The sequence below is a fragment of the Ovis aries genome, chromosome 5 (genome assembly GCF_016772045.2).
Source record: "Ovis aries strain OAR_USU_Benz2616 breed Rambouillet chromosome 5, ARS-UI_Ramb_v3.0, whole genome shotgun sequence".
In the NCBI taxonomy this organism is placed as follows: domain Eukaryota; kingdom Metazoa; phylum Chordata; class Mammalia; order Artiodactyla; family Bovidae; genus Ovis; species Ovis aries.
In genome coordinates, this window is record NC_056058.1 from 41,767,616 (window position 1) to 41,790,350 (window position 22,735).

The window sequence follows — 22,735 nt, forward strand, 5'->3', positions numbered from 1 at the left end:
TAGTCGGCGGGAGGCGGCGGAGAGGGGAGCCGGTGGGCGGGGGCGCTGACGTCAGACCCGGGCCCGGGCGCCGGCGGCCGCTCCCCCGCCACATCCTGGTGGCCGCGCTCGCAGCCGGGCCGGGCCGTACGCCGCGCAGCCGGGCAGCCTCGCGCGCAGCCACCGCGTAGCGGGCGGGGGCCATGCGGCGGCTTTGAGCGCGCCGGGCCGGCGCCGAAGAGCGCGCGCGGCGGGCGGGCGGCCGAGCCGGCGAGGAGTCCGCGCGCGGCGGCCGAGAATGGAGCTGAGCCTGGAGAGCCTGGGGGGCCTGCACGGCGTGGCCCACGCGCAGGCGGGCGAGCTGCTAAGCCCGAGCCACGCGCGCTCGGCAGCGGCGCAGCACCGCGGCCTGGTGGCGCCCGGGCGCCCCGGCCTAGTGGCCGGCATGGCGAGCCTGCTGGACGGCGGCGGCGGCGGCGGCGGCGGGGGCGCCGGGGGCGCGGGCGGCTCGAGCGGCGCGGGCGGCGGCGCTGACTTCCGCGGGGAGCTGGCCGGCCCGTTGCACCCGGCCATGGGCATGGCCTGCGAGGCGCCGGGCCTGGGCGGCACCTACACGACGCTCACGCCGCTGCAGCACCTGCCACCGCTCGCAGCCGTGGCGGACAAGTTCCACCAGCATGCGGCGGCCGCGGCCGTAGCCGGGGCGCACGGCGGCCACCCCCATTCGCACCCGCACCCGGCCGCAGCGCCGCCCCCGCCACCCCCGCCGCAGCGCCTGGCGGCCAGTGTGAGCGGCAGCTTCACCCTCATGCGCGACGAGCGCGCGGCGCTCGCCTCCGTGGGCCACCTCTATGGGCCCTACGGCAAGGAACTGCCCGCCATGGGGTCGCCGCTGTCGCCGCTGCCCAATGCGCTGCCGCCCGCGCTGCACGGCGCCCCGCAGCCCCCGCCGCCGCCGCCACCCCCGCCGCTGGCCGCCTACGGCGCGCCGGGCCACCTGGCCGGGGACAAGCTGCTGCCGCCCGCCGCCTTCGAGCCGCACGCCGCGCTGCTGGGTCGCGCGGAGGACGCGCTGTCCCGCGGGCTGTCCGGAGGCGGCGGCAGCGGCGGCGGCGCGGGTGGCGGGAGCACCGCGGGGCTGCTGGCGCCGCTGGGCGGGCTGGCGGCGGCTGGAGCGCACGGGTCTCACGCGGGCGGCGGCGGCCCGGCCGCGGGCGGCGGCGGCCCCGGGGCGGGCGCGGCGGCAGAGGAGATCAACACCAAGGAGGTGGCGCAGCGCATCACGGCGGAGCTGAAGCGCTACAGCATCCCGCAGGCCATCTTCGCGCAGCGCATCCTGTGCCGCTCGCAGGGCACGCTCTCCGACCTGCTGCGCAACCCCAAGCCCTGGAGCAAGCTCAAATCGGGCCGTGAGACCTTCCGCAGGATGTGGAAGTGGCTGCAGGAGCCCGAGTTCCAGCGCATGTCGGCGCTGCGCCTGGCAGGTAGGAGCTCAGCGCGCACCCCCCGACCCTAGGGGTCCTGCTCTGAGGAGCTACCTAGCACCAGGCAGTGCGTCGGCGGAGAGCCCCGGCCCCCTCCCCATTTGGTGGCCTGGCACTCCGCCGCCCGCTAGGGACTCCCTTGCAGGAGATGAGAGCGCAATCTTCGCCACTGCCCGTCTATACCGTCACCAAAAGGGGGGAAAAGACTGTGCCGCCTTCCCTCCCCTACCGGAGTCTACACTCGGGCTCAGTCCCTCCAGGAACTGGGAGTGGGGTCCCTGGGTCCCTTCAGACTGCCGGAGGGTCCGCAAGTTGCCAGCAGGGTCGCTCATTGTGTGTGATGTGTGTGTGTGTATATGTGTGGCGGGGTGGGGGTGTGATCCAGACGTGCCGCCGCTCTCAGCTCGGAGTGCCACCCCCCTCCCCCCGAACGGCCCCTCGCTGCGCCTCCCGCTCCGGGGGCAGAGTGTAGGAACCGTGCACCGAACACCGGCGCCTCCGCAGCCAGAGCCGGGCCCGCGCTCAGCCCCCGGCCCCAGCGCGCGCTTCTTTGTAGCTGGGCCTCCGCGATCGATAGCCCCCTCCCCCCTCCGGCCGCTGGCAAAGGTCACCCGAGAACGGGCGGGGGAGGGGCGGCCCGGGGGACCCGCGGCCCGGAGGCCTTCACACCCCAGCCGGCCGGCCGCCCTCCCCGCGCGGTTGCTCCTGGCTCGAGTGCGCGCACCGAACCCGCCTCTCTTTTCCATTTTGTGTTTCTCTCATTTCTACACTCTCTGTCGGGGCAAACTGGTATCTGTTTCTTTGCTCATCCGCATTTCCCTCCCTGTCTCATTCTCCCTCGCCCTCTCTGTCTAGCTCCCTCTCTACCTCTCTCTGCCTCCTCATCTTACTCCCACTGATGCTCATTGACCCTCTCCTCTCTCCCAGCTGACAACAGCAGGGTCCACACCTGCCCCCAGCCAGCCGCCACCCAGGACCCCTTCTGCTGAGTGGGGGGAGTGCAGGAGAGCCCCCACTCTCACCGTCGTGGCCTGGCTTGGGTGGGTGGGGGGGTCTTTTCCTGGCCATTCCGGGGAGGGGCTGCAGCCGCCCCAGCCATGGGGACAATAGCAGCCCCAGGCACCTGATCGATCGCTTCTGTGCACAGGGGCGAGAGGGGCTGGATGGAGCGGGGTAGGGCTCAACCAGCCGCCCCTGGAGCAGGGAGGATGGGAGGGATTTGGCTGTGTCTGTAGCCTTCTGCTGTGAAGACTGGGGTGCCAGTGGGGGATGGAGAAGGGTCCATGTTATTTGCTCCTCTCCTCCAGGCAACCTGGACAACCTGGGGACCCTGCACCTACACGCTTGCCTCAGTTTCCCCTCTGCAGAACAAGGTGATTGAGCCTCTGATGGGCTTCCTTCATCCCCCACGTTGGGGAATAAATCCTCCTTTCATGTGGCAGGTGACCAAGTGTGTGGGGAGGTTGCCATGAAATGTCAGAAATGGCGTCAGGAACCTGGACGGTCTTGTTTGAGGACAGGATCCACTCTGTCCTGCCCCACCCACCTCTTGACACATGCAGTGACACAGGTGTGTTCATAGGAGACACTCAAGCACACCAATGCACAGTCATGGCCTGCCGTGTGCGCGTGATGCAGGTGACATTAGGGAGCAGGCCAAAGGCAGAGTTCTAACACCACAGCTACTAAGAGGCCCTTGTCGAATGGGGTCACTGGTGAGGTCTGACTTACCGCCACTCTGGCCACCTTTGGCCTCCTCCCCAGCTCATGTATTTTGGGGACATTGTGTCTGACACATGTGTGCCCAAAGGACACACACCAGTTTCCTTTTTTTAAATTCCACTGTCACATCATGTAAGAAACAGAACCCATTTGTGGCATTCGAATGGCACATTTTGGGGCCATCCAAGAGATTGTTCAGGGCGTCTTAGACTGGCAAACCCCAGGGGAGAAGTCCCTGTAGGGGTGCTGCTGTGGGAGGGCAGCGCCAACCGGCAGGGGAGGGCGGTCGGGAAGTAAGCCCGCGCTTGCATCCCGCCGGGCCTCCCTGACTTCGGTGGCAGTAGAGAGCCTCCTCGCCTCTCTGAGCCTCGGTTTCCCCATTTGTACTGGGACTCAGAATAGCGACCGTCTGGGGCCCCCTAGGGGAAATGCAGGGGCTGAGGGCAGGGCCTGGCACGTGCTCAGGTCCAGGGGACACTGAACCGCGACACCTGGCCTGTTTCCGTTGTTTCCCCAGGCCCCTGCCCACTCTGTGACCCTGCCGCCCCGCCTGGTCCGCACACCGGGCCCTGGGCACCTGCTGCACCTTGGGCGTTCTCAGGGCCGCGTCCAGAGCGCGGGGCTGGGCTTAGAATGTTATAGGTGGCTGGGCCGTGGGGTAATTAGGAGCCGACCGGTCGACAGGCCTTTAGTTCCGGTCGCTGCGCAAATGAAAAGCAGTTAAGTGGCGGCAAATCGCAGCGGTTAGGGGGAGGCGGCCTGGCTCATCCCTCCCCCACGCACCGCCCCGCACGCGACAGCCTGAGGCGCCTCCAGGACGGCGACCAGCACAGTCCGACCCCGGCAGGCCGCACTCACTGCCCTTCCTCCTCCCCAGTCCCCATCCTGAGCCCAGCGAAAGCCGCCCGCCATCCCCGGGCCGACCGGCAGCTCCGCGCCCCAGGCCCACCCCCGCGCGCTTGCGGGCCTCGGTCTCCGGCCTCGCTTCTTGGCCCAGCTGCTGTGGGCGCCCCGTCGGGGTGTCCTCCCCACCGCCCTGGACCACGAGGCGGTAAGGACGGAGAAAGACACACGCAGAGACAGGCAGAAAGACACAGAAGTAGGTAGGGAGAGACAGAGAGTGGTAAAAACAGTGAGAAAGACAAACAGAGACAAAGAGGCAGAAAAGGAGACTGGAAACGCGAGGTGAGGGCTCCCAACGGCCGCTGGGGTCACTCGTCTGGAACCTGACGGCTCCCAGCTCCTCCACCTCTCTCCTTCCCCAGGAATGAGGGACTGTTTAAGCCAGTAGATAATGAAACCACTTTACAGACCACCGAGCCAGGGCTGAAGGGGACGCACTTGCCGAAGCTGCACAAGCAGGGGGATGTGGAGCCGGCAGTCCTCTGGGGTTGAGGACTGAAGGGGGATTTCTTTCTTTTGAAGCATCCAAGAAATCTGGCCAGGTAGACCTCAGGGTTCCCCACTCCATTGCTCCCAGACCTGTCTGTTCTTTCTGACTCAGTTTACCCGTCTGTAAAATGTGTGCACTCGGGGAGACAGGCTCTGGGTCTGAATTCTGAGATTCTGGGGACGGCCATCCTGCAAGGCCCCAACCCTACTGCCCTGGTGGGGTCTCACCCTGCTCCACCCCCAGGGTCCTTAGAACCCCGCAGCTTCCCAGCCGCCACCTCTTCGAAGCCCTCCCTTGCAAGACTGTCTCAAACGGTAATTACGGGAGAGGGGCTGGGGGAGGGGCTGACGGACTTCTCTGCGGGGGCGGGGTGGTCGATGAATTCGAATTACCGGCTCTAATTCATCACCGCCGCCTGGTCGATAACTTCGGCCGTCTTCAAATATTGTTTAAATTGCAACTCCGGAGGAAAAGTATTTTTTGTAACTGATCAGAAAATATATATAAAATATCAGATGGTGGCGATTGAAGGAAGGGCCCTCTCCTCCTGGCTCACTAGTGAGCCCTGAACCCAGAATCCCTGAAGGATGAGGGAGACGCTAGTGGGGGAAACTGAGGCAGGGAGGGAGCTATTTCTGGAGCTGAAGCTGGTGGGCACAGTGAGGGCAGTGACCAGCGGTTGGGAGTCTGGGGGGGGACGGTGATGGAAGGGGAAACTGCCCCAACTACCCCTCCCCCCAGACTAGGACAGGCCTGTCCGCCACCCATTCTGTATCCACCATCAGTTGTTGAAAAGCTGGCGGGCAGGTGGGGTGGAGGCTTTCCTAGGCTGAAGAGACTCAACTCAGAGGTCTACTCTGGGAGGACTACTACCCATACCCCATAAATGCTCTGCCCACCCCACCCCTCAAAGGCCAATGTGAAAGTGAAAGTGAGGTCGTTCAGTCGTGTCCGACTCTTTGTGACCCTGTGGACTGTGACCCGCCAGGCTCCTCTGTCCATGGGATTCTCCAGGCAAGAATACCTTCTGTAAAACTTGACCTTGAAGCAACCACAAGGGCCCATACCTCTTACAGACCCTTTAGGAAAGACATCATAGCTGAGAACTTGGAGAACTGGCCTCACCTGCGTTCTATCACTAACTCATGCTGGGCAAAAGTCTGAGTCTCAGTTTCCTCATCAGAGAAATGGACAGAATCAAGTGCCACCTCCGAGGTGCTTGTTGAGGTTTTTCTTATCAATCCATTCCTCCCCCCTCCACCACCAGAACCCCTGAGGACACATTCACAGAACCTGCACCCTGAGGCCACATTGCTTACTCACCCTCACCTGCTCACACCCACATCTCCTAGTTTGTAGGGAAGACCCGGGTTGCCACCGGCAATCTGTGCTTCATGGAACCCACAGAGAGTGGGCAGGGGTGCTGGAAGGGGGTCTGGGACCCAGAGGGGCCACTGCAGACCCCACCCCGAGAAACAAGGAGTAGGGGGAGGCTGTCTGGGGCTGTGGGTACCAGAGCCTTGTGGGTCTGGTATGATGCCAGGGGCCCCCACACTAGCCCCCCTTCTAGAACACAAGCCCCAAGTGGAGTGGTGCCAGCTCCCTGCCCAGGTTCCCTGATTTGGGCTGTCAGATGGGGAGGGGGCTGTGTGGGGTGCTCAGAGCCCTCCCCTCCCCTAGGAATGAGGGACTGTTTAAGCCAGTTCAGATAATGAGCCCACTTTACAGACCGCAGAGCCACGGCTGAAAGGGATGCACTTGCCACTTGCGCGAAGCTGCACAAGCAGGGAGATGTGGAGCTGGCAGTAAGTGGGGCTTGAGTGGCTCAGGCTCTTATCCCACTCAGGGTCCAGCAGAGACAAAGGCTGGGAGGGGAACTCAGTGGACTGAGGCCAGGACTAGGAGGAAGGCTCTCCAGGTTACATCCAGGTCCAGCTTACAAACACTTGGGTGATGCTTGGGCCAGGAGGGAAGGCCTGCACTTTTCTCCTGACACAGAGTTGGACAGACTCCTGTGCCCATGGGAGCTCCCCCAGGGACCACCAGAGACCCTCGGCGGGGTAGGGGGTAGATGGGGGGTGGAGGTCGAGTCCCAGCGATCTCCTGCTGAACACAGAGCCACCTGCTTCTGCTTCTCCTGGCTGCCGACCCTCGGGGGGAAATTTGGGTCACTGAATGTCCAGCCTCCCTGGACCCCAGGTCAGAGAACTCCTTCCTGCCTGAGACTGGACGGTCACCCCCACATCACAGAAAAGCACACAGAGGTCCTGGAAATGGCCTTTGGCTTCTTTATTCTGAAGTCTCCTTAGCTGAAAATCCTAGGGCTCACCAAGACATGGCCATTTTCCCTAGCCTCCCCCCACCGCCGACGCCGGGCCCGCTATCAATCATCACCACTCTAGTCTGAGTAAGCCACCTCTGGCAGCCGCCTCCTCCACTCTGGTCTCCAGGCTCCACCCCCTCCCCTGGAGTCCTCTCTGCAACTGGACGGGGCTCACCATTCCTCTTCTTAATACCATGCCTGGTCACTCTCCAGATTCCAGAAGTGGAGGCGACTTTCTGTTCTGCCTCAGTGCGGGTGGAAACACCAAGGACAAAGGCTGGGAGGCGGGAAGCCAGAGCTGCTGTAAGGATGGAGTCTTTGTGTGTAGCAGTGAGCTCGGCTTAACCAGGGCAGCTTAGGCTGGTTTGAATCAAGTTTTTAATTAAGTATGGCCCTTGATCACTAAGGAAGGCTGTGCTCCTAGGGGAGGAGAAAAGCTGGTCAGGAGCCAGGACCAGCCTGGGAGACCCATCTGACCTTGGGGTGTCCTGGGGCACCTGCGGCCTCAGTTTCCCCACGGCCAAATAGGTGTGGATGTGAGTGGGGCTGGTATGCGGATGGGGCCAGGATGTGGCTGGGGTCAGGGTGAGATTAGGGCAGGGTCCCTCCTGCCGCTATTGTCTTGCACTATGGACTGATGTGGGAGTGGGCGAAGGGCTTAGACCTAAAGAGTCACAGCACCAAGCCACAGATTGGCAGAAGGAAACGGACCAGTAGGGCGTCCATGATTGGCGCCGGGCCGCCGGAGAGAAAGGACGGAAGTGTAGACGTCCCGGGGACGCAGTGTAGAGGCGCATGGGGAACTCAAGCGGAGATGCAAAGGAACGGGGATGTGCGGGTAGGTCCTCACGGGACACAAGTAGGCGCCACGTCCACGCTAGGACAAGAGAGCGCAGTCTCCGGCTCAAGTCGGGTCTGGCTATCGGAGGCAGCACCGGGCGCTGAGGGTGTGGGGAAGAACGCGCTTCTCTCTCCTGAAACCGCTGCGAGCCGCCAGGAATTATTCATGGACCCGCAGCTGGGCCCCCTGACCACTGCTCCTCCACACCTGCTTCCAGGCAGTTGCTGTCCGACCGTACTCCCTAGCGCTTGGGGGTTGGGAGAAGGTCGCGTTCGCGAGCGGTGACGGGGTGGGCAATTGGGGGCCTGGTAAGTGCCTTAGTTCCCACTGCCCCAGGCCGCCGCCGCCCCGCAGTGCCCGCCAAGCCGCCGAGTGCAAAACCCGGGCCGCCGCGTTCCGCCCTTCTGTCCGGCGGACGTGGGATCTCCGAAACCCGAAAGGCTCTAGCGTGCACCTGCCTTCTACAGCTCGGCGGGAGGTGAACGCGCGCGGCCCAGTGTAAGGAGACTGGATCACTGGCACTGCACCCCCGCGGCGTCCCAGTAGGGTCACCGGCGGCGCTCGCATCCCACCACGAGGGGGGAAATCACGTCTCACCCAGGGGTAGCCGTGTCTGGGTTCGCCTCCCTCCCGGCCCAACCCAAGGCGTCGTTGGACTTGGCATGCTCGACTGTGCGCTCGCTCGGGTCGCTGCGCCTGGAACGCAAACGGTTCAGCGCGGGGGACACAGGGCGCTCCCAAAGAGGGAGGCACGGGCCGGCGGCAGCTCGAGCCCGTGACCGTGGACAAGGCCTGTCCCCTGATCACTTCCGTTTCCCCAGATGGAGACTAGAATCCGCAGCCGGCTGAAGCACAAAGCGGATAAAGAAAAAAGCTGCCGTGCGTTGGGGAACCTCGACAAAGACCCTGCTCACCCCACCCCCCCGCCTGTCTTCTGCCTCCCCAGCCTGTTCTTTTAAAAAATGCTGTATTATTTTTTTTTCCCCAAACAACGGACACACTCGCCAAGTCCTCCTTTCTATAAATCCCAGTTTCTATTTCTCCTGGTAAAGAGAGGTGACACTTAATCCAGCACCCCTAATGCACGTTCTTTTCTTTTTCCTCTTTTAAAAAAATATCACGAAAGACCACCCACCCCCACGCCCCCGCAGTTCTGTGCTTTTGCTTCCTGACATGGAACATCCACATCAGGAAAGAGAGAGCCTCGGAGGCCCTTTTGCCAGCTGCGTAATATTCTCTTTGGCCGTTCTCTCCATTTTTCAACCACCTCCCCGCCCGGTGGACACCTGGGTGGTTTCAGATGGTTTGCGGTAGGCCCCAGGCCGCCGCGCGCACGTGCACTGCCACCATTTCGCTAGTGAGTTTATCTGTGGCTGAGTTTCCCAGTCACTGAGATGCTGGCTTCCCCTGCCCCTCCCTTTTCTGCGCTTCCCCCCACCCCTCCCTTTTGTGCGCTGGCCTCTCTACGCTTTTTCTTATCACCGGTTCCTTTCCTGTCATCTTTTTCAAATCCATTTCCAACTGCTGGCCGCTGTGACTGTTAACAGTTTTTTTTTTTTTTTTTTTTTTAATAAAAGCTCTGTGTGCGCACTGATGCGGTTTGCCCCCCCAACCCCCCGCCCGCAGTGCCTGAATGGGGAGGGGATTCAAGGCGTGAGAGTTGCCCCTGGACACCCTCAGCGTCCCCCGTCACAGGTATTGCAACCACCAGATGGAACCCCCCCCTCCCCGCCCCCACCACGGGCAGCCCAGAGTCCAGTGGAAATGCTCATTTCTCTGATAAGTCTTTGAAAGGCTCAGAACTAATTTGAAAATGTGGCCATTAAAATCCCATCAGGGGAAGGAGAGGGGAGAGGGATAGAGGGAGGGAGGGAGGGAGGCTGGGCGACAGCCAAGGTGGTTCAGACGCTGGGAGATGGGAGGTGTGGACCTGGCAAGCAGGGCAGAAGAGGAAGGAAGGAGTCGATGTGGAGATCCGGGAGGCAGCAGAGGCAGAGGGGGCTGCTGAGGCTTCCAGAGGGTCCTTGGTTTCCCTGGAGATGACTCGGCCCCCATCCATGAGAACCTCTAACTGGGGCCCACAGTGATGCAGGGTGTGGATAAAGAGGATGGAGGTATGAATGTGCTCAGCTCCCCTCCTAGTGGCTCACTGTGTGACTTTGGGCAAGTCACTCACTGTCTCTGGCCAGGGGAGGCCAGCGGGGAATGCTCAAGGCAGACAGCCCAGTGGGGACAAACCACCAGGTGGGTGTATCAATGTGCCCCACATCTGGGGCTGGGCAGCTGGTGGCCAGGGTGGGATGTGTCGCCAAGGAAACCAGTCATCATCCCAGCCGGGGACCTGGCTCCGTATTGAATTGTCTGCTCCAAGAAGCTGAGGTGAGCTCAGAAGGTGGCTGGAAGGAGGGGACAGCGAATCCAGCTCCTGCTCCCACACCCCAACCTGTCCCCAGGTGGATGGACACTGTGGGGTATAGGCTTGCGAGGCCAGGGCGCAGGGGACCGACAAGAGCAACTCTTTGAGGACCTTAACACAGCACAGAGTGCGACACAGGGACTGAGACAACGCTCCTAGGTCGCTGATTTTGGGGGCCATCGTCTGGCTGTTGTCCTCTCCTGTCAAACCCAGCCTTTCTTGGGGGGTGTCACCCTTCTAGTGCGAGCCTGGCTCCTGCCTCGTCTCCCTGGGCTTCACTATGCCTCTCCCCCGTTGTCCCCAGATGTCAAGCTCGGCCTCCTATTTTGCCCTCCATGCCCAGATCTGTTCCCACCCAGCCAGCCTCAGGTCTTCCCCTACAAATAGCCCACCCACACCCGCCTCCACCCCCGCTGCACATCAGGACAGCCATGGTCTCCCTGTATCTCTGATTGTTTGGCTAGCATGTCATCACATCAGATCGCTTCAGGCGGGGGCTGCATCCATCTTACTCGTTGCTTTCCCCAGCAAAGCCATCCAAACAGCACACACAGTAGGCGCTTGATAAGTGTGTGGAGAAAGTGCTAGTGAAGGGAGGAGTGGCGGCTGCAGGCCCACCCTGGCCTGCGTTTGGACCGCTGTGCGGTGGGACCCCCACTTCCATGGACGGATGGGGACATCAGGACCAGGGTCGTAAACCACAGAGTGTATGCGAAGGGTCACTTGGCCCCTGGAGCCTGCTGACCGGGAAGGACAGGGTGGCGGTGGCGGGGGGGGCAGCTAGCAGTCCTAGGACAAGAGCAGACAAGAACTGCCCTAGGGTCTCGGTGGCCCATCCTGCATTCTGTACACTCAGACCCCATGGGCTCAGGGCCATCCACACTGGCTGTCACACCCAGAAGTCACATTACGCCCTTGACTCTTCACATAGCACCCTCCATCTGACGTCCACGCTGTGTCCCCTACACCCTCCAGGCCACCTGCAAGGAAAGGTCACTGAGGTCTGCTGGCCCCTGCATCTTCCCGTACTGCCCACTGACCGGCCTCATCCTCTGAGCCTTCCCGCACTGTCCCTCCCATCCACCTGTCACACCCAGGGCCCTGCCTACCATCATAGGTCACTTGCTGTCACTCACACTGGTGGTCTGCTCCGCATGGACACCCTCCCAGTGCAGCAAAGTGCACTGCACACACCACCTCCCTCTCACACCTCTGTCCATCTGGCCGGGCCCTGTGCGTCCTCACACAGGCACACCCAACAGACAGGGACAGACAGCCCATGTGGTCAGCTGGCTGGGTTAGGGATGGCCCCAGACAGGCATAGCGGGGCCACTCCTTCTCCAGGTCACCCTGGTGGACCACAGCGGGCCTCTGGAGGAGGAAATGGAAGGAGGAGGGAGAGGATGAGGAGGAAGATGCTGAGGAACCTGAAGGGGAGGGGGAAACTGGCGGGAGAAGGGGAAGGAAAGGAGGAGAGGAGAGGAGGTGTCTGGGGAGAAGGAGGGGGAAGGCGGCAGGTGTGGGTCAGACGGGAGCTAACAGGTGCAACCCCAGCTCCCCCCAGTAGGGGCCTGGTTCTCGCCACCCACTGAGGGGGTGACTGAATCCAGGGCCCCAGCTTCTCCCTGGCCGACTGCAGACAGGGTGCTCCTGGGGTCCTGCTGCCTTACCTGGCTCTCCAGGGCAGTGGCCACCAGGTCTCCCTGTGTGGGGTCTTCCAGTCTGGGCTAGTCCTCAGCCACCCACAGTGGGGAGGGGCGTCAGTCAGTGGACAGACACAGCCGGCCCACAGCCTTCTGTGGATCCACTCTGTGCTGGACATCAGAGGGCTCCCAGGGGAGGGAACTGGGGCTCTGCTGAGGGTGAGGGGAAGAGTTTACTGGAGCAAGGGCCACTGAGTCTGGGCCTTGAGGGATGTGTAGGAGTTCTTTGGCTGAGGCAGTCCTGCTCCGAACCTTGGCCTCTGCATCCCTCCCCTCTCCAGGAAGATTCCTGGGAAGGTGCTGAGGCTTGAGGCATGTCCTGAGGTGGGGAGGCACCTCACAGCTGCACTGCAAGTGGGGGCTGGAACCTAGCCCCTCCCCTGCACCCCCAGATGGGAGCTGAGAGCCCCAGCTCAGTGCCGTTACCCTATTCAGGACCTTCCTGGCTAAACCCATTCGCAGAGCCTGGCAAGGCAGGGCTCATGACTAAGACCATTTTCCATGTGAGGAAACAAGTTCAGAGGCAGGTACCGGGCAGTAACCCAGGGGTGGTGGGTCTGACTGCCCCCTTGGTTCCTGGAGGTAAGCAACTTCCTAGAACGGCAGGAGGCAGGAGGGACAGAGGTGCTGTGGGAGCAAGCCTCAGAGAGTCTGAAATGAAAGGGAACTTGAAGGTGACCCCCACTTACCTCCCTTTGCCATCGCCGCCCAGATGCAGCCCAGCCTGGCTGACCATGCTTCCCGAAGCCCCGCCCTGTGCTGAGGCGGAGACCACAGCCTCCTGCCGGTCACAGCGGGGAAACTCGGGTCGGACCGATAGAAAAGCCCACACTTAGCCTTGAGGGTTGGAGAAGGAAATGGCAACCCACTCCAGTGTTCTTGCCTGAAGAATCCCAGGAACGGGGGAGCCTCGTGGGCTGCTGTCTATGGGGTCACACAGAGTCGGACATGACTGAAGTGACTTAGCAGCAGCAGCAGCCCTTGAGGGGCGCCCTAGGAGCAAGCTAATTTGGAAAGGGGCCTCTTTTGTATCCCCTTGGATCTCCTCCGGGACTCCCAGGAGCCAGCCCCAGACCCTCCTCATCCCTGGATTCCAACATGACTGACAGCAACAAGATGGGGACCCTGGATGCTCTAAGATCATGGAATCTGGCTCTGAGTATCATATTCTCCGTCCCTGGGGTCACGGAGGGCGGACAGGAGAGAAAGTTGGAGCCAGAACCCTCACTCCCTGAGAGAATGGTAAATACTGTCAGGGGAAAAGGAAGAAAAGAGCTGAGCAGGGAGAGAGTTTGCAGAATTAAATTGGAGAGGGGGGTCAGGATGGCCCTCGCAGATGAGATGAGATGAGAGCTTGAGTGAAGATTAGAAGGAGGGAGCCATGAAGAAACGTGGAGAAGAGCGATGCAGGCAGAGGGGACAGCCAGTTGCAAAGGCCTGAGGTTGGACTGTGCCCGGGCTGAAACCAGTGTGGCTGCGAAGCTGTGAGCTGAGCCGGGGCAGCAGGAGGACAAGAGAACCGAGAGACCGTGGGGGTAAGGGGTCGAATGAGACGAGGAGGGGCGGATAGCTGATGGCACGCTGAAAAATGTTTGAAGGAGGCAGAGGGTGCCAGTTTTGCACTTGAGACTGAAGCAGGCCTTGTAAAGGAACTGACTCCCTGGGTCCCAGAGAGAAACCCCCCAGAATCCCACAAGCCAGCCCAGCTGGCTCCACCTGCGCTGTCATGGCAACCATGGTGCGTGGTGTGGGCCTGAGTCTGGAGCCCCTCCCTGTCCCCCCACCACAAGCTGGGAGGCCCTGGTAAGGGGACTGGGCTGTGTGCTCCCTGTGCTAGTCACATACAGGGTGAGCCCTAGGATGGGGTTTGATGGTACAAGTAAGGCTATCGGAGGAGACAGTTCTGGAAGTGATAAAATGGATGGTGTGAGGAGTGCAGGTGGAGGAAGTGATGGGGGCAGAGGTGGTGTTGATGGGGTGATGGAGGCAGACTGGGCAGGAGTGGTGGTGGCATAGTGGAGGAGGAGGCGATGCTGGTAGAATTGGTGAAGGTGGAAGTCACGGAGGTGATGATGGTAGGTGGGCACCATGGTGGTGGAGAGGAGGTGAGGGCAGAAGAGGCAGCGGAGGTGGAAGCGATGCAGATGGAGGAGATGGTGATGGTGGAGGTGCCAGAAGCAGAGGTGATGGAGGGCACGATGAGGTATAAGCGACTCTGACGGGGAGGAAGAAATGGAGGTGGATGAGCTGCAGGGGGAGCAGGGGATGGTGGAGGAGGCTTCTAGGCATGCCCCAGTGGTGGGCCCCAGGGGAGATCACTGGAGAGGCGGCCCTAGAAGTGGCAGGGCAGTGTCTGGGGGCCGTGGGTGGGGAGGCCCCAGGCTGCTCCACCCAGCGGTCCTTCTTCCCCAGGTCAGTCCTCTCACCCTCTGTTTCCACTTCTGTGAAAGGGGCCCATTCCCTGTCCTCTCCTCCTCCTGGGGCTGCCTCCAGGGACTGCAGCGGTTTGGGGGCTGTACTGGGGTGATCCTGAATGCTGGAAGGGAATCTGGTGGGCGGAGGAGGCCGCTCTGGGCCGCCTCCCCTACCCGCACTTAAACCCACGCAGGGCCAGGGGCCTCCAGGCCGGCGCCGCTGGGGGCTGTGGGGGATGAAGCGGTGACAAAAGCTGCTCGCGGTAAACAGCTCCGACTGGAGCCTGGATCGATCCGGGCTGTGAGGAGCTGTAATTAGATTGAACGCCCAGGAAGGGGGGGCAGAGCTGAGCCTCTTTTTGCTGTGATCGACAAAACGCGAAGTTTTTTCACGACTCTGCTGTGGCTGCCCCCTCCCCCAGCCTCTGCCTCTGAGACCCCCACGCGGCTCTGGATTGGAGAAGAGGGAGGTGGGTGAGGAAGAGGTGACCCACATCTTACCTCCCTCCCATCTCCCAGTCAACCCTGGCTCCTGTCCTGTCCCTGCCAGGACTTGCTGGGTGACTTTGGGCAAGTGGCTTACCTTCTCTGAGTAAGAAAGAATAGCCTTGCATTATGGAATTATCTAAAGGATGGGAAAAAAAAAAAAAAACCCAGCACATTGAAGGCCTTGGACGTGTGGGCCTTGCGGAAAGCTCTTGCAGGCTTTCTGAAAAGTGTTTATGTCTCTGCCCTTCCTATAAATGCATGTTGAATTTGTGAGAACAATTCCAAGTGAGTGAATGAAAGCATGAGTGAATGAATGAATTGAAGGTCACAACAGGTGGCAAGAATGTAGAGGCCTGGGCTGTGTTTTGGCTCTTCCCTGATGTTGCTGCCTGAGATCCAGCTTTTCCTTAAAAGAATGGGGATGTGGCCTCCTCCTGTGAGCTTCACAAGCCGGCCAGTTCCAAGGAGAGGTCAAGGTGGTTCCTGGTGCTTCCTTTCTGCGTTTCTTTCTTTTAAAATTAATACTTATTTTTAATTGAAGGATAATTGCTTTACAATATTGCATTGGTTTCTGCCATACAGCAACATGAATCAGCCATAGGTATGCTATGTCCCCTCCCTCCTGAACCTCTTTCCCATCAAAGTTTCTTTATGCAGATAAAACATGAACAAATGTTCCCTCTCCCCACTTTGTATACAAAATGCTGCCTGGTACATGGTTCATCTCCTAGGTTTTACCTCATACAGTACTAGGATTTCTGTCTCCTTTCTTGTACAGCTGTTTGTTCTTCCAGGAATTTATGGTTGCCTATCACAAACTCTCCCGCATCCTCCAACAAAATGCAAAACTAACACCTGTTAGGACATCTCCCCTTTCTACTTCTGTTGGTGCACTGGCTCTGATCTTGGGCTGAACTCTTGTCCTTGGTGCCTTTGTCCTGCTGTCTTTCAGGGTCTCCCTTCTTCATATGGAATACCTCTTTTCCTTTCTTCTAGGTTGAATCACATTTCCTGAATCCCACATCTTCCTTTTTTGATTTACTTCCTCATGTTGATGAAACATGCCCTCTAATAGCTTTCTGAGAAAAGGGTGCACAAAAGTCAACTTTTGGAGACCTTGAATGTCTGACTATATCTTTAGTCTACCTACATGCTTGAGTTTGGCTGGGCACACAATTCTAGCTGAATATAGATTTTGCTCAGGATTTTGAAGGCATTGTTCCACTGACTCCTAGCTTTTGAGAAGCCTAAAGCCACTCTGATTCTTGGTTCTCCAAATGGCATGTGGCTTTCCTCTCTGGGAGCATTTATCTTCTTTTCACCCTGGGTCCCTGACATTTCACAAGGGTGAGCTTCAGGGAGTCTTTTTTAATTTATTGAACTGAGCATTTCATGAGCTCTTTTAAACTGAATTCTCACATCCTCCAACTGCTTCTCAGGTGGTACAATGGTAAAGAATCTGCCTGCCAATGCAGGAGACACAAGAGATGCGGAGAATCCCATGGACAGAGGATCCTGGTGGCCCACAGTCCATTGGGTCATAACAGGTTGGACATGACTGAGCACACACTCACACACACACATTATTCTAATCATATTGATATAATTTGTTTGGGCTTCCCTTTCTCTAGTTTTGGATGGCCTCTTGCTCAGATGACAAACCTGCACATTCATCCTCAAACTTTGTTATCATCTTTCCCTCATTTTCCATCTCTGCATCCACTTATATTTCCAGGGATATTTGCTTTATGTTCCAATTCTTCTTCTTCTTCTTTTTTTTAACTTTTTGGCCATGCCACATGGCTTATGGAATCTTAGTTTCCCAACCAGGGAATGAACCTGGGCCCTTGGCAATGAAAGCAGAGTCCTAACCACTGGACTGCCAGGGAAGTTCCTATGTCCCAATTCTTACATTGACTTTATTCCTGCTATAATATACTTAAATTCTAAGAGCATTGTCTGCCCCTCTCATGGTCCTTTCTATTGAACAGCATCCAGTTCTTGTTTCATGGATACAGTATTTTCTCTTACCCCTCCCAGAATCTGACTTCTAATTGCACCTGTCTTATCTGTTTCTTCTGAGAGCATCAGTCCCCAGTCCTCCCATTTTCTCACTTTCTCTCTCTCTCCTTTATTAGAAGCTTTTTTCTGAAAAGTCCAGTAACCTCTGCCTGCCACTCTCATTTAATTATGAAACCTGAAACAGCCAATTAGAAGCACTGTGTGTTCCAGGTCAGAAGAAGCCAGAGAAGGAAGTGGTGCATCAGTCCAAACGGAGGGGAGGACTTGGGGGTGAGAGGGGGAGATGTCATCACTAAGAAATGAGCCACAGCACAGGGGACATTCATTTATTTTTTACGGACATGTGTGGACATTGATCTGGCATGTCATCTGGTTCAGACTGTTCCGGAACCAAAAAAAACCCAGCTTGGTACATGGTCCCAGCAGGCTACCAGGGCTGGTAGCAGAGATCTGCTAGTACAGCCCGTGCCACCAGCCACTCTGGGAGTGACAGAGTCGCTGGGGCAAGCGGTTTGTGGGAAGGCAGGATGGGGTGGGCGTCCACCACCCACTGTCCCTGACTGGTGTGTGGTCAAGGAATTGAGACCCTGATGGAGTTTTTGCTGATGCCAGTCCCCAGGTGGAGGTAGCCAGCTTTGGCTGGTGAAGATCATGTTTTCCATCCGCTGGCCCCACAGCATTGAGGAGAGGGGCCCACTTTGGAGCTGGTGCAGGGGGGAGCACGACCATAGGCTCCACCCTAGCTCCACCACTCAGATGCTGCCACTTCTCCTTTGCAAGCTTCTACCCACCACAGGGGGCTTCCCAAGTGGCTCACTGGTAAAGAATCTGCCTGCAATGCAGGAGATACAGGCAAACATGAGTTTGATCCCTGGGTCAGGAAGATTCCCCTGGAGAAGGAAATGGGAATCCACTCCAGCATTCTTGCCTGGAGAATCCCATGGACAGAGGAACCTGGAGGGCCTCAGTCCATAGTATTGAGAAGAGTTAGACATGACTGAAGTGACTTAGCACACAAGCACTGACCATAGGGCGGCCTCCTACGCCTTCCCCATCATCTGGGCCAGGTGGTTCTGGCAGAGGGAGGGTTGGTCTTGCAATTCCCCTGCTCCAGAAGTTCCCTGGGGGACCTGAGGGATGCCAGGCCTTGGTCTCAGCCTGCTGGTGGAGGGAGGCCAGAGTAGGGGCTCAGAGATCAGAATCAGACCAAGTGGATGACCATGTTAGGTGGATTCTGGATCCCTAAGCTGATCAGACCTCAGGTCACCAGGGAAGGAGACGTGGATTGTCACCTGTCTTCTGAGAACCTAGTTGCCCCATCATTCCAGGGGGATGTTCCTGGGGTTTGTGACCCCACCCCCGGCAAAGAGGTATTAATTAACCGATTCTTTCACTCAGGTCTGCTGCTGCTGCTGCTAAGTCACTCAGGTCTACACTGAGCCAAATAACTCACATGTAGGGTTTCCGGGTTATTTCCTCCAACATCTCCCAGGTGTGGGCTGCAGGAGGGAGGGCAGAAAGCCACCAACATTAGTTGTACCCTTGAGGTCAGGATTCTTGGGGGATGAGGGGCAGTTTGGGGACATGAGGCTGGGAGGGGGTCAGAATGCAGAAAGGGTGTGGGAGGGTGTGACGACCCGTGCCTGTGGAAGTGTGCTCACACTATGTCCCCTTCTTTGTCTCCCCTACCCCCCATCTGCCTCTTTGTCTCTGTTCCCCGCCCACGACTGTCTGCCCCCCTCTCCTTCCATTACTGGTGGTCTCTATCGACCTACCGCCTTCTTGCTGCCTCCTGCTCTCTGTGTCTCCTTGTCGTTTTGGCCCTGTCCCCGTGTCGTCTCTCCATCTCTCGCGTTTCCCGCATTTCTGTGTTTCCCGATGTCTCGGTGCTCCGGGACACGTGGCCTGTCTTCTCCTGTCCGGCCGCGCGGTGGCGCCGCGTCCCTCTCGCCGGCCCGCCCGCCCGCCCGCCCGCCCGCGCTCGCCCGCAGCCTGCAAGCGGAAGGAGCAGGAGCAGCAGAAAGAGCGCGCGCTGCAGCCCAAAAAGCAGCGCCTGGTGTTCACTGACCTGCAGCGGCGCACGCTCATCGCCATCTTCAAGGAGAATAAGCGGCCGTCTAAGGAGATGCAGGTCACCATCTCGCAGCAGCTCGGCCTGGAGCTCAACACCGTCAGCAATTTCTTCATGAACGCGCGGCGCCGCTGCATGAACCGCTGGGCCGAGGAGCCCGGAGCTGCCCCCGGGGGCCCCGCCGGCGCTGCCGCCACCTTCTCCAAGGCCTGAGGCGCCCCAGCTGCGCGCCCTCCCAGCCTCCACGGCCCGGGCGCTGCCCCCCAAACCTACATTCCCCCCCTCAACTCCCACCCTGCCGGCCCGGAGACCCGCCCCAGGGCGCACCTGGAGGGGCTGCCGACCGGGCCCCCACACCCAGGGAAGGGACGCAGCACACCCCCAGCCCAAGTGCACAAAAAGGGTCCCCCCTCCCTCCGTCCCCATCCCCTTCAGGCCAAAGGAAGCCCTCCACCCCCCGAGAGGGAAAGGGGTGACAGAAAGGAGCGCCCCGACTCCCTTTCAATTCAGGACGCCCGGGGGACCTCGAGGAAAACCAGGGCTCACGTGTCGTCCCGAAAGCGGGTCAAGAAGCACATACTAGAAACAGAAACCGGGTAATTTCAAAAAGGAATTTAAAGAATAGCCACTCCTTCGCCAGCTCCCGCCCGCAGGAGGGAGGCAGGAAGGCTTCGTCTCCAGCGGTGCCCCACGGACCCTCCCCCAGAACTCAGCTCTTCCGAAGTCGCCAAAGCCCACGTGGAGCTGGATGCTCACGCCGCTCCCTCCCCCTACCAGGACCACCCCCGGTCCGCCGGCAGAACTGCCCCCACAGCCAAGAACCCAGCCGCCTCTCCCGACGGCCAGGGTTCCTTGTGCCAAGAATTGCCTGCCTTAACGTCTGGGGAGGGGCCTGCCTGCAGCGGCTACCGGTGAGCTCCCATCCCCACCCAGTCCCGGACCGGAAGGGACGGCAGCTCAAACAAGCGGGTAATTCCAGAGGCCTCTGTCCCAGCATCCCTCTGTCCGGGATGCACTTTACCGCTACGCACCTTGATGAATGATGCGGGGAGAGACAGACCCCAGGCAGCGGAAGGAAACACCCAGATTCCACAGAGAAGCGGGCCCCGGGAGGGCAGGGGCGCACCTGAGCTCCTGAGCGCTGGCGTCGCGGCGCCACCCTCGGCTCGGAATCCTCTGGAACTCGCCCCACCTGCCAGCGCTCCGGGCTGCGGCGCTGGGCCTGCAAGGGCGCACCTGTGCTCCTGCCTTTTCTCCAAAGAGAGAAAGAAGAGGATGAACAAGGTGGAATCTGCTTGCTCTGATTTTTGCCAAAAGAAAAAAAAAAAAGACAAAGGGGAAGGAAGGGTCAGAAATGAAGATAAGTACGCCCCCTCCCCACTCCCTTCTCCTCCAGGTGACCTCCAGGATTGGCCGGCAGCTGGATCCCAAGAGCCTGCTTCCCCCTAGCCGGGGGTTCAAGAGCTGGAGGCTAGAAGGAGCCTCTTCCCCCACCCAAACCCGGCTGACCCCGCCGCCTCCCAGGGAGGTGGCCAGCCCCTCCCACCTTTGAGAATGCAAGAGACACTTCTAGTGAAATGCCCCTCCCCCTCCCCAGGTAAATGCTACCTCACTCAAATGCTCATGTCTGTGATTGGAAAAATCACGCCTGATACCAAAGATTCCCCCCCCGCCCCCGAGGACTTGTGCTGGATGCTAAGATTCCCTCACCCAGGTAGCAGGTGTGAGCGAGGGTCTGCTTTGGGGCCCCGCTCTCCAGGTTCGTCCCCCACCCCCGTCCCCCACCAGAGAGAGCAGAGAGAGAGAGACAAAGAGAGAGAGAGAGAGAGAGAGAGAAGAGAATGAGAGAGAGAGAGGGAGGGAGAGAGGGAGAGGGTGGCGAGGTCGATGAGTGCCTTTTTCTTGAACCAAAGACGTGTGTGATGTTCTCTCGTCCTTATCGACTCGCTGTTCTCCCCGCTTTTCAAGCAAGCAACTGGATCTGAGTGATGCTTCTAGAACCTTTGGGTGTTGGGGCAGTCCTGAGAGTCCCCGTTTCCCGCTTGGCAACTAACTCCTCCCCCAGACACACACATACACAACTCCTGTGCACACGCCACTCACCGAGCAGGGCACTGGGGTCTGAGTGGGCTTGGCTCCTCCCTCCACCCACTAGGGGCACCTGGACCCCACTGGCCAGAGCAGCTGCTAGCAGGGTTCAGGGCTTCTCTGCAGGTTAAGTCACTTGCTGGTCCTGCATTCAAGGCCCAAAGGTTAGAGGCCAGGGCCTGGGTCTGTCCCCTGCTGGACACTTAGGAATTGACCTGGGACCCTTCTGGGGATCAGTCGCTTAAGCTTCACTGACGCTGGTCACAGATACGTCCCTCTCAAACACCCTATGACATGTGCACACTTTCTATTCAGCACACACACCATTTCCCTCCAGACAACCCCCCCCAACCTGGCCAGGCCCCCTCCCCCAGTCCCCTCCTCCGCTCGACCCAATTACCCAGCCGGTTGTCACACACCAAAGACCATTCTCCACCCAGGGAATGACACTTCCAGCACAGCTCCTTCGAGCCTTTGACAATTTTCTCTGAAATACCTCAAGATATTTAATGTATAGTTTATGTGATTAAAAAATATCCTTAGCTAGTTTTTGGAATACGTGACTTGAAGCTTTATACCGTTAAATTATAATTTTGCAGACGATGGTATGTCGTTTCTTTGGTGAGTTCCGTGGGAGACGCGGTGAATGTCAGGGGCGGTCAGAGGCGAAGGGCCGAGGGAGCGTGAGCGAGAGAGTCCAGGAGAGCGCGAGGAAGGACCGGCGGCGTTTACAGATTTCTTATTTCAATGAGTCCTTTAGGAAAGAGAGAGAGCGAGCGAGAGCGGGGTACCTTTCTGTTCTCTGGCGTGTTCTGTTTCTTGTTTTTTGGAGTCATGTCTTATTAGACTATTTATGATTCTATGTGTTCTGTGTTCAAATGTAATTTAAGGGAAAAAAAGGAAGAAAAGTGAAAAAAAGACGCAATGGAATTTGATTTGATGCATGACTAATGTACTTTTTCTTGAAGATGATGTACTGGGCGGAAGGGTGGGGGGTGGGGCGGGGCCACTCGGGGGCGGAGCCCCAGGATTCAGCATCTTGTGTTTCATGCCCCAAGGGGCGCTGTTCGGTGCTCCATGGCGCTGCTCTATGTTACTTTCTCCCTTTCCAAGGATCTGTGTCCAGCCGGCGGCGCATGGACGTGCCTCAGGTGGAGAAGGCAGGCGACAGGCACTCAACCTGCATGCCCACGTCTCCACCTCCTGGCGCCGAGTCCCTCCGGATTCTGGTCCTGGGGCGCCAGTGGGCGTCACTGCCACCTTGGGTCCCCACTTCCCCGCCCCTGGGGCTGGTCGGGTTTCACATTAGCATGAATTCCCAAGTGTCTTGTTCAGAGGAGTCAGACAATCAGCCAATTTGAGTCATGTCGCCCAGGTTGGTGGGGGGCGGGGGTGTCCCCCAACTTCCCCAGATCCAAAGGACCCTCCTGAAACAACCCCCACCCCCCAGGTAGGCACCTGCCCTGCATGGACTCCACCCAGACACCCCAGCCTCCTAGGGCCTGTCCAGGCATGACTTCACCTTTCCATCTGGCCTGGGAGGTGGATGGTGCACACCTGTGGAGCTCCCTTTCCAGCCCACAATAGGACCCTAGAGAACAGAGGGTACCCCCAGAAATCATGGAAAGGGGCTCTGGGGCAGTCTCCTGGCCTGGGACTCCACTTCAGCCTCCAGGCCCCATGCTCCCACCAGGGGAGAGCCTAGTTTCTAGGACAGGCCCCAGATAAGGGGGGGTGGGGTAGCCAAAGGGGGTCCCTCACACCCTGAAAGTCAGAAGGTCTGAGTTTGG

At 59.2% G+C, this 22,735-nt stretch overlaps 1 protein-coding gene across 1 annotated transcript; it reads left to right on the plus strand.

The window, feature by feature from the left end:
* The first annotated feature begins 218 nt into the window (after positions 1–218).
* Positions 219–21,885, plus strand: ONECUT3 (one cut homeobox 3). The gene is made up of 2 exons (XM_027970696.2): positions 219–1,463; positions 18,778–21,885. The coding sequence occupies exons 1-2, from the start codon at positions 278–280 to the stop codon at positions 19,068–19,070; spliced, it is 1,479 nt and encodes a 492-aa protein (XP_027826497.1). The 5' UTR covers positions 219–277; the 3' UTR covers positions 19,071–21,885.
* The last annotated feature ends 850 nt before the right edge of the window (positions 21,886–22,735 follow it).

Excerpts from the sequence above, each read along its gene's own strand:
- ONECUT3 (XM_027970696.2), top strand. The coding sequence starts at position 278 with ATGGAGCTGAGCCTGGAGAGCCTGGGGGGCCTGCACGGCGTGGCCCAC. Across the intron at positions 1,464-18,777 it reads GTCGGCGCTGCGCCTGGCAG|CCTGCAAGCGGAAGGAGCAG; the intron begins GTAGGAGCTCAG and ends GCTCGCCCGCAG.